At 42.9% G+C, this 14703-nt stretch overlaps 1 protein-coding gene across 2 annotated transcripts in view; it reads right to left on the bottom strand.

The window, feature by feature from the left end:
* ccnyl1 (cyclin Y-like 1) overlaps positions 1-14703 on the bottom strand; it is a 110937-nt gene extending 96234 nt beyond the window's left edge. For both annotated transcript variants that reach the window (XM_063051622.1, XM_063051623.1), the window contains exon 1: positions 14504-14703. In XM_063051622.1, coding sequence (XP_062907692.1) covers positions 14504-14696 — 193 coding nt within the window. In that variant the 5' untranslated portion in view covers positions 14697-14703. The remainder of the gene's footprint in view (positions 1-14503) is intronic.

The raw sequence follows: 14703 nt of genomic DNA, 5'->3' as shown, positions 1-14703 counted from the left end.
GTTTCTTTGAAAATTGGGAATTCCAGTTATTGAAATACAATATTATTTAAAAGAACAGCAAATCACATTTGTTTGGTAGGTGAGGGAGGAAGGGGTGATAGATAGATACACATGGACCTCGTAAATTAAGATTTGAAATTGTTTTATGCTTATTGACAGTGGCTCAGTCTAAAATTAACATTTCAGGATTCCAGGTGTGATAAATCTCAAGGGCAATCATTGCTAAAGAAAGCAGCTGTTACCATTAAGAGCTTTCCATGGGCCAGAATGCATCCTGATTATTGGAAGTCCATGCACCTTAGAGAATTTCCAATTGCACAAATCACCTATTTGAATAAGAAGCTGATGAAAGGTAAAGAAATTTGGCTTTCAAATTTCACACATCACTTCTCAGCCCCGGCTAATAAGAGATCACGGTTATCAGTCACTTTTGATGTCTCACCCTCAAATGACCGTTACTCATATTTGGCCTTTGTCAATGACCACCCTGCAGATGATTTGAATATGATGGAAGGAATCATACAGCAGCTGAGCTCAGCACCTTCATCAATTGGGAAAAAAGAGAAGTGGGACAGAAAAAGTTTGTTCATCTATTCTATTAGGATTAGAGACTGCTCACAGGACTATTACCACTGCACTAAAGTGATTGTAAAATGAGACAGACTGCACATTCATTTCAAGAAATAAAATATATATTCTTTAAGAACATACAAAATCAGAAGTTGAGGCAATTTATGCATAAAAATGCAATTGCCTAAACATATATAAATAACAGTAAATAGGACTGTAGTGCTGAAAATTGACAAAAAATTACTTAACAAAGAAAATTAATTACAAATCTGGAGGGATCCGGATCGGGGCCGTACCCTCCAAATATCCAGACCTGCATCTCGGATTTTTTTGCACTACCTTACTTTCCATTTTTCTATTTTCTATTTATGATTTATCATTTAAATTTTTAATAATTACTATCGATTTGTAATCCAAGGAGCGGGAAGCACAGAATCAAATATCGCTATGATGATTGTACGTCCTAGTATCAATTGTTTGGCGACAATAAAGTATAAAGTATAAACCATCTACAATATATCATTACTCCTGACTTGACAGGAATGCATTTTGGTAAAATCTGAATGCAAACTAATAAAATCTTTCTTTTTAAATCTTTTTATTGAGTAAGTATACAAAAAAGGTAAGCCATATAAACATTAATACAATGTTAAAGTATAATAAAATTCCAAAAGATAACAATACCAAAAAGAAAATACTACAAACAATGTAATTTAAGCATAAGAAAGCAAGATAACATAATAGTATACTAGATTTTATATATATCAATGGAAAAAAAAAGAAAAAAAAACCCCCAAAAAAAAACCCACCGTGCAACTAACTAAAAGCAAAGCAAAGCAATGGGCTAACTTGAAACCAAACAGAGTTAAACTTAAAATCACGTCCTCAATCCCGACCTCCATTAAAACAGTGAAAAAAAAACAAGAAGGGTAAATATTACATTAAATGAAAATATCGAATAAAAGGTCCCCAAATCTGTTCAAATTTAAATGAAGAATCATAAAGATTACTTCTAATTTTCTCCAGATTCAAACATAAAATCGTCTGAGAAAACCAAAAAAAGGTAGTTGGAGCATTAAGCTCTTTCCAATGTTGTAAAATACATCTTTTCGCCATTAAAGTAAGAAATGCAATCATTCTACAGGCTGAAGGGGAAAGATTACTAGAAATTTTAGGTAGTCCAAAGATAGCAGTAATAGGGTGAGGAGAGATATCTATATTTAATACCTTAGAAATAATATTGAAAATATCTCTCCAAAAAGTTTCCAAAGTAGGGCAAGACCAAAACATATGAGTTAAAGAGGCTATCTGCCCCGAACATCTATCACAGAAAGGATTAATATGCGAGTAAAAACGCGCTAACTTATCTTTGGACATATGTGCTCTATGAACCACTTTAAATTGAATTAGGGAATGTTTAGCACAAATAGAGGAAGTATTAACTAATTGTAAAATCTGCCCCCAATCATCCACAGAAATGGTAAGCCCCAATTCCTGTTCCCAATCTACCCTAATCTTATCAAATGGAGCTTTCCTAAGTTTCATAATAATATTATAAATCATAGCCGATGCACCTTTCTGACATGGATTAAGGTTAATTATCGAATCTAAAATATATATAGGAGGAAGCATTGGAAAGGAAGAAAGTATAGTACTTAGGAAATTTCTAACTTGTAAATATCTAAAAAAATGTATTCTTGATAAGTTATATTTATTAGATAATTGTTCAAAAGACATAAGGGAACCATCTAAAAATAAATCCAAAAACCGTAAAATACCCTTAGTCTTCCAAGTTTGAAAAGCGCGATCCGTAAAAGAGGGAGGAAAAAATATGTTACCTAAAATAGGAATCGCTAACCCGAATTGATTAAGATCAAAAAATTTTCTGAATTGAAACCAAATGCGCAAAGCATATTTAACTATCGGGTTAGAGACCTGCTTAAGGCGTTTCGAATCAAAAGGAAGAGAGGAACCTAAAATAGAACCAAGTGTATAACCCTGAACAGATTGTAATTCCAATGCTACCCATTTAGGAATAGATAGTATGTCCCGGTCAAGTAACCAAAATTTCATATGTCGAATATTAATAGCCCAATAATAAAATCTAAAGTTAGGTAATGCTAAACCTCCATCTCTCTTAGCTTTCTGTAAATGTATTTTACCCAGTCTCGGATTCTTATTCTGCCAAATAAATGAAGAAATTTTAGAGTCAACTTTATCAAAAAAAGATTTAGGAACGAAAATTGGTAATGCCTGAAACACATATAAAAATTTTGGCAAAAAAAACATCTTAACTGCATTAATACAACCAATCAAAGTTAAATATAAGGGAAACCATTTAGATGAAAACAAACTAATAAAATCTTACAATACATAATCAAGAATTTGTAAGAATGTAATTATTTTTAAGAACTCACAAAAAAGTAATCAATATTTTCAATCAACAAAGATTAGGGGTTCAACCAAACAAAAAGCCCAGTTTCTCAACGATTTAGAAGTAGATGGTGTCTATATGGAAGTTAGCCAAGCCAGGAAAATTTCAACCACAATTTTTCTTCACAATTCTATAGTGAAGAACTGGCTGATATGGATAACGTTGAATAAGAACTAGACTCAGCCATGACCTCACTAAAAAGCACATGCTCCCATAAAGTTAATGACTTCAGGTTAATAGAGCAAAATGTTGCATGATATTTCATGGTATCATAACCAAAGTAAAACAAAATTGAACAAGGTTTGGACTGTACCAGAGGAAACAACCTAAAAATTGTTTACACTGTACCAGAGAAAATAACCTAAAAATTGTTCACACTGCATATTTTAAGACAAATGTATCTGGAGTAGCAAGGAAAGTTTCAAATACAGAATCACCCATTTGATGACAATGAAGAATTTCTTCAAGTTGTGAACCTTCAGAATTTTCTGAACAGAAGACTGGAGGGTTCAGCCTCCACTAATTAGCGGCAGGAGCAGGCCACAGCAATGAGGTTTCCTGCAGGTCGGGGACACTTGTTTAAAAGGAAAGCTTTGTGGGCATTTCGGCTCATTCTGGTGACCCAACCAGCAGCAGGAGCAGAGCAAAGTGACAAGGTTTCTCGCGGGTTGGTGACGCTTTTTTAAAAGTACAGAAGGGACAAGTGGGATGGCCATTGTTGGGAATAATAGGCCAGTGGTGAGAGTAGAATTGTCAGGCTTTGGCTCAAAGGAAGCTTCAGCTCCGGGCAAGTTTCTGTGAAGGTTCCATTTTTAATCTTCTCTTACTATAACTAGTGTAGTAAATATCCATTGAGTGTTCTTCATGCTGGATGTTGGAGTCCTGGGAGACCCAGAGTCTCCCAGGGAACTACGTCTGAGTGAAATATATCCAGCTGCAGCTCCTTGAAGACAGTGTTAGGGATCTGGAGAAGCAGCTGGGTGACCTTCGGCTTGTACAGGAGAGTGAGGAGATAATCGATCAGAGTTAAAGGGAAATAGTCACCCCAAAGTTGCAGGAGGTGAGTAGGTGGGTGACTGTCAGTAGAAATGAAAATGGGAATAGGCAATTAGCACAGAGCACCCCTGTGGCCATTTCCATTAATAAGTACACTGTTTTGGATAACGTTGTGGGGGATGACCTCCCAGGGGAATGCCAAGGAGATCAGGTTACTGGCACTGAGCACTGGTACAGAAGGGAAAGAAGGAGAAAAGGGAAGCGGTAGTGAGAGGGGACTCAATAGTCAGGGGAACAGACAGGAGATTCTGTGGGCGTGAACAGGGCACACGAATGTATGTTGCCTAGCAGGTGCGAGGGTCAGGGACATCTCAGATCGCGTCCACAGCACTTTGGAGGGAGGGAGAGCAGCCAGGTGCCTTGGTACATATTGGTACCAATGACATAGGAAGGAAAAGCAAAGAGGTCCTGAAGAGAGAACTTAGAGAGCTAGGCAGAAAGCTGAGAAGAATTGTAGTAATTTGTAGTAAGCATGCATGGTAGTAATTTCTGGATTGCTGCCTGTGCCATGCACCAGTGAAGATAGAAACAGAATGATTTGGTATATTAATGCATGCCTAAGAAGCTGATGCAAGGCAGGGCTTCAGGTTCTTGGATCATTGGGATTTCTTCTGGCGGTGGTATGCCCTGTGCAAAAATGATAGGTTGCACCTGAACCCAAGGGGGACCAATATTCTCACGGGCAGGTTAGAGCTGTTGGGGAGGGTTTAAACTAATTTGGCAGGGGGGTGGAAACCAGAGTGAAGGGACTCAGGATAGGGCGGATGGTAAAAAAGGCAAAGATAGCATGCAGTCAGACTGTTAGGAAGGGCAGGCAGATGATATGACAAAATTGCAGCCAGCAGGATGAGTACCAGTGCATTTGGGATGCAAAATTAAAAAGGGTAGCAAATACAGTATTCAAAGTGCTATATATCAATGCATAGAGTAAAAGAAATAAGGTGGATGATCTTGTTGCATTACTAAATTATAAGGTATATTGTGGCCATCACTGAATCGTGGCTGAAGGATGGTTGTAGTTGGGAGCTGAATGTCCAAGGTTACGGGTTGTATCGGATGGATAGGAAGGTAGGCAGAGGGAATGGCATGGCTCTGCTGGTAAAGAATGGCATCAAATCAGTAGAAAGATGTGACATAGGATCGGAAGATGTTGAATCCCTGTGGATTGAGTTAAGAAACTGCAAGGATCATGAAGGGCAGTTATATACAGGCTTCCCAACAGTAGCTGGGATGAGGACCATAGATTATGATAGGAAATAGAAAAAGCACTAAAAGGACAATATTATCAGTCATGGGAGATTTCAACATGCAGGTTGATTGGGAGAATCAGGTTGGTAATGGACCTCAAGAGAGTGAATTTGTTGAATGCCTACAAGATGGCTTTTTAGAGCAGTTTGTCATTGAGGCTACTTGGGGATCAGCTATACTGGATTGGGTGTTATGTAATGAACTGCAGATGATTTTGGGAGCTTAAGGTAAAAGAACCCTTAGGAACTAGTGATCACAATGTGATTGAGCTCAACTTGATTTTGATAGGGAGAAAATAAAGTCTGATGTAGCAGTATTTCAGTAGAGTAAAGCAAATTACAGTGGAACGAGAGAGGTGTTGGCCAAAGTAAACTGAAAGGAGATGCTAGCTGAGATGACAGCAAAGCAGCAATGGTGAGAGCTTCTGAGGAAAATGAGGAAGGTGCAGGATAGATGTATTCCAAAAATGAAGAAATATTCAAATGACAATATAGTACAACCATGGCTGACAAGGGAAGTCAAAGCTAATGTAAAAGCGAAAGAAAGGGCATACAACAAAGCAAAAATTAGCAGAAAGATAAAGGATGAGGAAGCTTTTAAAACCCAGGGAGAGCAACTAAAAGAATCATTAGGAGGGAAAAGATAAAATACGAAAGCAAGCTAGCAAACACTATCAAAGTGGACAGTAAAAGCTTCTTCAAGTATGTGAAAAAAAAGAGATGAGAGTAGATTTAGGACTGCTATAAAATGAAGCCAGAGAAATAATAACAGGGAACAAGGAGATGGCAGATGAACTACATGAGTATTTTGCATCAGTCTTCACTGTGGAAGACATCAGCAGTGTGCCACATGTTGAAGGGTGTGAGGGAAGAGAATTGAGTGTGGTTACTATTACAAAGGAGAAGGTGCTCAAAACAGCTTAAAGACCTAGGGGTACATAAGTCACCCGGACCAGATAAACTGCACTCTAGGGTTCTGAAGGAGATAGCAGTAGAGGTTGTTGAGGCATAAGGAATGATCTTTCAAGAATCATTGAACTCTGGCATGGTTCTGGAGGACTGAAAAGTTGAAAATGTCACTCCACACTAAGAAAGGAGGAAGGCAGCAGAAAGGAAATTATAGACCAGTTAGCCTGACCTCAAGTGGTTGAGAAGATGTTGGAGTCAATTGTTAAGGATAAGGTTATGGAATACTTGGTGACACAGGCCAAGGTAGGACATGGTCTCCTTAAAGGAAAATCTTGCCTGACAAACCTGTTGGAATTCTTTGAGGAGATTACAAGTAGGATAGATAAAGGGGATACAGTTGATGCTGTATATTTGGACTTTCAGAAGGCCTTTGACAAGGTGCCACACGAGGCTACTTACCAAGTTAAGAGTCCATGGTATTACAGGAGAGTTACTGGCACGGTTAGAGCATTGGCTGATTGGTAGGAGGCAGTGAGTGGGAATAAAAGGATCCTTTTCTGATTGGCTGCCAGTGACTAGTGGTGCTCCACAGGGGTTGGTGTTGGGACCGCTTCATTTTATGCTGTATATAAATGATTTAGATGATGGAATAGATGGCTTTGTTGCCAAGTTTGCAGATGATGCAAAGATTGGTGGATGGGCAGGTACAGGTGATGAAACAGGACTTAGACTGATTAGGAGAAAGGACAAGAAAGTGGCAAATGAAATACAGTGTTGGAAAATGCATGATCATGCACTTTGGTAATAAAAATAAATGTGCAGACTATTTCCTTAGGATAGAGGGGTGCCCATTTAAAGCAAAGATGCACGTAAATTTCTTTAGCCAGAGGGTCATGAATTTGTGGTATTTTTTGCCACAGGCAGCTGTGGAGGCCAGGTCATTGTGTGTATTTAAGGCAGATCTTGCTAGGTTCTTGACTGAACACAGCATCAAAGTTTACGGGAAGAAGGCCGGGGAGGAGAGCTGAGGAGGGGAGAAAAGGATCAGCCATGATTGAATGGTGGAGCAGACTCAATAGACAACACGTGCAGGAGTAGGCCATTCGAGCCAGCACCACCATTCACTGTGATCATGGCTGATCATCCACAATCAGTATCCAGTTCCTGCCTTATCCCCATAACCTTTGATTCCGCTATCTTTGAGAGCTCTATCCATCTCTTTTTTGAAAGCATCCAGAGTCTTGGCCTCCACAGCCTTCTGGGGCAGAGCATTCCATATATCCACCACTCTCTGGGTGAACAACAGGAATTCTGCAGATGCTGGAAATTCAAGCAACATACATCAAAGTTGCTGGTGAACGCAGCAGGCCAAGCAGCATCTATAGGAAGAGGCGCAGTCGACGTTTCAGGCCGAGACCCTTCGTCAGGACTAACTGAAGGAAGAGCGAGTAAGGGATTTGAAAGCTGGAGGGGAAGGGGGAGATGCAAAATGATAGGAGAAGACAGGAGGGGGAGGGATAGAGCCAAAAGCTGGACAGGTGATGGAGGCAAAAGGGGATATGAGAGGATCATGGGACAGGAGGTCCAGGAAGAAAGACAAGGGGGGGGGTGACCCAGAGGATGGGCAAGAGGTATATTCAGAGGGACAGAGGGAGAAAAAGGAGAGTGAGAGAAAGAATGTGTGCATAAAAATGAGTAACAGATGGGGTACGAGGGGGAGGTGGGGCCTTAGCGGAAGTTAGAGAAGTCGATGTTCATACCATCAGGTTGGAGGCTACCCAGACGGAATATAAGGTGTTGTTCCTCCAACCTGAGTGTGGCTTCATCTTTACAGTGGAGGAGGCCGTGGATAGACATGTCAGAACGGGAATGGGATGTGGAATTAAAATGTGTGGTCACTGGGAGATCCTGCTTTCTCTGGCGGACAGAGCGTAGATGTTCAGCAAAGCGGTCTCCCAGTCTGCGTCGGGTCTCACCAATATATAAAAGGCCACTTCGGGAGCACCGGACGCGGTATATCACCCCAGTCGACTCACAGGTGAAGTGATGCCTCACCTGGAAGGACTGTTTGGGGCCCTGAATGGTGGTAAGGGAGGAAGTGTAAGGGCATGTGTAGCACTTGTTCTGCTTACACAGATAAGTGCCAGGAGGGAGATCAGTGGGGAGGGATGGGGGGGAACGAATGGACAAGGGAGTTGTGTAGGGAGCGATCCCTGCGGAATGCAGAGAGAGGGGAGGAGGGAAAGATGTGCTTAGTGGTGGGATCCCGTTGGAGGTGGCGGAAGTTACGGAGAATAATATGTTGGACCCGGAGGCTGGTGGGGTGGTAGGTGAGGACCAGGGGAACCCTATTCCTAGTGGGGTGGTGGGAGGATGGAGTGAGAGCAGATGTACGTGAAATGGGGGAGATGCGTTTAAGAGCAGAGTTGATAGTGGAGGAAGGGAAGCCCCTTTCTTTAAAAAATGAAGACATCTCTCTCGTCCTAGAATGAAAAGCCTCATCCTGAGAGCAGATGCGGCGGAAACGGAGGAATTGCGAGAAGGGGATGGCGTTTTTGCAAGAGACAGGGTGAGAAGAGGAATAGTCCAGATAGCTGTGAGAGTCAGTAGGCTTATAGTAGACATCAGTGGATAAGCTGTCTCCAGAGACAGAGACAGAAAGATCTAGAAAGGGGAGGGAGGTGTCGGAAATGGACCAGGTAAACTTGAGGGCAGGGTGAAAGTTGGAGGCAAAGTTAATAAAGTCAACGAGTTCTGCATGCGTGCAGGAAGCAGCGCCAATGCAGTCGTCGATGTAGCGAAGGAAAAGTGGGGGACAGATACCAGAATAGGCACGGAACATAGATTGTTCCACAAACCCAACAAAAAGGCAGGCATAGCTAGGACCCATACGGGTGCCCATAGCTACACCTTTAGTTTGGAGGAAATGGGAGGAGCAAAAGGAGAAATTATTAAGAGTAAGGACTAATTCCGCTAGACGGAGCAGAGTGGTGGTAGAGGGGAACTGATTAGGTCTGGAATCCAAAAAGAAGCGTAGAGCTTTGAGACCTTCCTGATGGGGGATGGAAGTATATAAGGACTGGACATCCATGGTGAAAATAAAGTGGTGGGGGCCAGGGAACTTAAAATCATCGAAAAGTTTAAGAGCGTGAGAAGTGTCACGAACATAGGTCGGAAGGAATTGAACAAGGGGTGATAAAACAGTGTCGAGGTATGCAGAAACGAGTTCGGTGGAGCAGGAGCAAGCTGAGACAATAGGTCGGCCAGGACAGGCAGGTTTGTGGATCTTGGGTAGGAGGTAGAAACAGGAAGTGCGGGGTGTGGGAACTATAAGGTTGGTAGCAGTGGATGGGAGATCCCCTGAGCGGATAAAGTCGGTGATAGTGTGGGAGACAATGGCCTGGTGCTCCTTAGTGGGGTCACGATCGAGGGGTAAATAAGAGGATGTATCCGCGAGTTGTCGCTGCGCCTCGGCAAGGTAGAGGTCAATACGCCAGACTACAACAGCACCCCCTTTATCAGCGGGTTTAATAATAAGGTTAGGATTAGTGCGGAGGGAGTGGAGAGCAGAGCGTTCCAAAGGAGTGAGGTTGGAATGGGGACAAGGTGCGGTGAAGTCGAGACGGTTGATGTCCCGTTGGCAGTTAGCAATAAAGAGATCCAGAGCAGGCAGAAGACCAGAGCGGGGTGTCCATGAAGAAGAGAAGGGTTGAAGACGGGAGAAGGGGTCATCGGTGGGGGTGGAAGAGTCCTTGCCGAAGAAGTAGGCTCGGAGACGGAGACGGTGGAAGAAAAGTTCCGCATCATGGTGAACACGGAACTCGCTGAGGTGTGGGCGAAGGGGGACAAACGTGAGGCCCTTACTGAGAACAGAGCGTTCTGCCTCCGACAGTTGAAGGTCGGAGAGGATGGTAAAGACCCGGCACGGATGAGAGCTGGGATCAGAGGGGGGAGGGGGGAGGCTGGGTGTGTCAATGGAGAAGGGAGGGTTGGGGTGAGAGGAAGATGGAGCCTCTGAGGGCCCAGGAGCTGACGGTGGGATCTGAGGGAGACGGGATTGCAGAGTATTGGTGGGGGAAGGGGAGACGGGAGTCACAACAGCAGCACATAAAGACCCGGCCTGGAGTTCAAGGCTGGAGTCGCAGTTGGTGGTTGCGCAATCACTTCGAATGTGTCCATGGTCGTTGCTGGAGTCCGGGTTTTGAGTATGTCCTGAGGTGTTGGAGCCGCCGAGATCAATGGCAGGGGCCGCAATTGAAAGTTCATGCCTGCTAGCGTCGGGGCCGGCAGGCTCTGGAGAAAAGGTTTCACTCTCTGGGTGAAAAGGTTTTTCCTCAACTCTGTTCTAAATGGCCTACCTCTAATTCTTAAACTGTGGCCTCTGGTTCTGGACTCACCTATCAGCGGGAACATGCTTCCTGCCTCCAGCATGTCCAATCCCTTAATAATCTTATATGTTTCAATAAGATCCCCTCTCAGCCTTCTAAATTCCAGAGTATACAAGCCCAGTCGCACAAATCTTTCGACATATGACAGTCCCACCATCCCGAGAATTAACCTTGTGAACCTACGCTGCACTCCCTCAATAGCAAGAATGTCCTTCCTCAAATTTGGAGACCAAACTGCACACAGTACTCCAGGTGTGGTCTCACCAGGGCCCTGTACAGCTGCAGAAGGACCTCTTTGCTCTTATACTCAATTCCCCTTGTTATGAAGGCCAGCATGCCATTAGCTTTCTTCACTGCCTGCTGTACTTGCATGCTTGCTTTCAGTGACTGATGTACAAGAACACCTAGATCTCGTTGTGCTTCCCCTTTTCCTAACTTGACTCCATTTAGATAATAATCTGCCTTCCCGTTCTTACCACCAAAGTGGATAACCTCACATTTATCCACATTAAACTGCATCTGCCATGCATCTGCCCACTCACCCAGCCTGTCCAAGTCACCCTGCATTCTCATAACATCCTCCTCACATTTCACACTGCCACCCAGCTTTGTCATCGGCAAATTTGCTAATGTTACTTTTAATTCCCCTATCTAAATCATTAATATATATTGTAAACAGCTGCGGTCCCAGCACTGAACCCTGCCGTACCCCACTGGTCACCGCCTGCCATTCCGAAAGGGACCCGTTAATCGCTACTCTTTGTTTTCTGTCAGCCAGCCAATTTTCAATCCATGTCAGTACTCTGCCCCCAATACCATGTGCCCTAATTTTTCCCACTAATCTCCTGTGTGAGACTTTACCAAAGGCTTTCCGAAAGTCCAGGTACACTACCAGGCTCTCCCTTGTCCATTTTCATAGTTACATCCTCAAAAAATTCCAGAAGATTAGTCAAGCACGATTTCCCCTTCATAAATCCATGCTGACTGGGACCGATCCTGTTACTGCTATCCAGATGTGCCGTAATTTCATCTTTTATAATTGACTCCAGCATCTTTCCCACCACTGACGTCAGGCTAACCGGTCTATAATTCCCTGTTTTCTCTCTTCCTCCCTTCTTGAAAAGAGGGTCAACATTAGCCACACTTCAATACACAGGAAATGATCCTGAATCTATAGAACATTGGAAAATGATTACCAATGCGTCCACGATTTCTAAAGCCACCTCCTTAAGTACCCTGGGATGCAGACCATCAGGTCCCGGGGACTTATCAGCCTTCAGACCCAACAGCCTAGCCAACACCATTTCCTGCCTAATATAAATTTCCTTCAATTCATCCATTACCCTAGGTCCTTTAGCCTCTACTACATCTGGGAGGTTGTTTGTGTCTTCCCTAGCGAAGACAGATCCAAAGTACCTGTTCAACTCGTTTGCCATTTTCTTGTTCCCCATAATAAATTCATCCACTTCTGTCTTCAAGGGTCCAATTTTGGTCTTAACTATTTTTTTTTTCTTTTCATATACCTAAAGAAGCTTTTACTATCTTCCTTTATATTCTTGGCTAGTTTACCTTTGTACCTCATTTTTTCTCCGCGTATTGCCTTTTTAGTTACCTTCTGTTGCTCTTTAAAAGTTTCCCAATCCTCCGGCTTCCCACTCGTCTTTGCTATGTTATACTTCTCTTTTATTTTTATACTGCCCATTACTTCCCTTGTCAGCCACGGCCTCCCTTTACTCCCCTTAGGATCTTTCTTCCTCTCTGGAATGAACTGATCTTGCACCTTCCGCATTATTCCCAGAAACACTTGCCATTGCTGTTCCATTGTCATCCCTGCTAGGGTATTGTTCCATTGAACTTTGGCCAGCTCCTCCCTCATAGCATCATAGTTCCCTTTGTTCAACTGTAATACTGACACTTCCAAGTTTCCCTTCTCCCTCTCAAATTGTAGATTTAAACTTATCATATTATGGTCACTACCTTCTAATGGCTCCTTTACCTCAAGGTCCCTATTCAAATCCGGTTCATTGCACAACACTAAATCTAGAATTGCGTTCCCTCTGGTAGGCTCCAGTACAAGCTGTTCTAAGAATCCATCTCGGAGTGACTCCACAAACTGCCTTTCTTGGGGTCCAGTACCAACCTGATTCCTCCAGTCTACCTGCATGTTGAAGTCCCCCATAACAACTGTAACATTACCTTTGCGACATGCCAATTTTAACTCTTGATTCAACTTACACCCTACATCCAGACTACTGTTTGGGGGCCTATAGATAACTCCCATTAGGGTCTTTCTACCCTTAGAATTTCTCAATTCTATCCATACTGACTCTATGTCTCCTGATTCTATGTCCCCCCTTGCAAGGGACTGAATATCATTCCTCACCAACAGAGACACCCCACCCCCTCTGCCCATCAGTCTGTCCTTTCGATAGGACGTATATCCTTGAATATTCATTTCCCAGGCCCTGTCCACTTGAAGCCATGTCTCTGTTATTCCCACAATATCATACTTACCAATTTCCAACTGTGCCTCAAGCCCATCCACTTTATTTCTTATACTCCGTGCATTCATATACAATACTTTTAATTCATTACTCGATGGGCCAAATGGCATATTTCAGCTCTTATGTCTTACAGTCTAAATTGAAGGTTAAGAATTTCAGACAATATAGGAGTTAAGGGTAAATGGAAATGGTCATGGTGAAGTTTAAAGCAAAGTTAGATCAGCCATGATTTTATTGAAACACAAGATCTATTATCACTGTATCTTTAAAACATTGTTTCATTAACACCAATTAACATTCAAGAAATGCTATGTATCACATTTTGATGGGAAGAATAAGAAACAATACAAGTAGCAGAAACAATTCTAAAAGATGTACACAAGAGACCCGGAAGAACGTGCACACGTTTCTTTGAAAGTACCAAGGCAAATGTATCCTAACTTTATAAAAAGAGGAATAAAATACAAGTGAAAGGAAATCCTGATGAATCTTTAAAAAATACTGTTTTCTCTACATTGTCTGGTTTTGGTCACAACACTTTAAAATGGAATGGACACAGAAGCAGTTTAGTAAAGTGAGGGATTTCAGTTATATGGCTAAAGTAGAGCAGGGAATGCAACTTAGAAGTTTAGCCTGACTAAGGAGTCTGAACTATTCATAACAAAATAAGGGCTAGATCAGTTAAGACCACAATAAGGAGATGTTTCTTCACTTAAAATGGCAAATCTATAGGGCGATGGAGGCTTTGTCAATCCTATGTCAGATCCTTTTAGACACACCTTTTCCCAAGGAGAACTTGACAAGGTGCCCACTACAATTTGTGATATTCTCATTGGAAAAGGTGAATTCAAAGGGATCTGCCATACGATTTTAAAAATATACAATACACTTAAATTGTTCCCATTGGCTACGGGTCTCAGCGGGTAGAACCAGGGAACATAAAATGAAGTAGACTAGCAAAAACAAAATAAAACCAATTTAAGAATAAGTTGTTCCCCCACAGATGCCCCATGACCTGTTTACCACAGAGCTTTCAGTTTGCAAGAGGAAAACTGTTTTACAGAGCAAGTACAGGGAGTTGGAGGAGGCAGATTCAAAACGAAGCTGGGCACAGGAAATGACTATAACTTGCAGAACAATAAAGGAGAAAAAAGCAGGGTGTGAGTAGGTCCAGCTAGTTTGCTGCTACCCAGCCGTCATTAACTTGAAGAGGCAAATGGGCTTCAAGCTGACACCAATTGGATGAGGAAGCACATGCCTGCTGTCCGCAGATCCCCCATTTCAACACAATTCCCCAGCTCTTCCGGCCACTAGAGATAGCTCGGTAAGTCACTAGCACCGAGCACAACAATTTTGCCATCCCCCGAGCCCCTCGTGCAGTGTCACTGCTCTTACCCTCCGGTGCTTCCCTATCACTGATGTGCTGCAGGTTGGTTCCGGGGCTGTGTTCGGGTTCCCTGAGCTCCGCCTCTACCCGATAGGCGTCAATCCGCTCCTGGTGCCGCAGCTCCTGACCTCGAAGCCCACTGCGCCCCGAAAGCGTAGGGCTGCCGCCGGGCGATACACAACAGGACAAGGTGTTCCCCATTGCTCCT

This window comes from Mobula hypostoma, chromosome 6 (assembly GCF_963921235.1).
Source record: "Mobula hypostoma chromosome 6, sMobHyp1.1, whole genome shotgun sequence".
Lineage (NCBI taxonomy): Eukaryota > Metazoa > Chordata > Chondrichthyes > Myliobatiformes > Myliobatidae > Mobula > Mobula hypostoma.
This window is presented reverse-complemented; position numbering and strand designations above follow the sequence as displayed.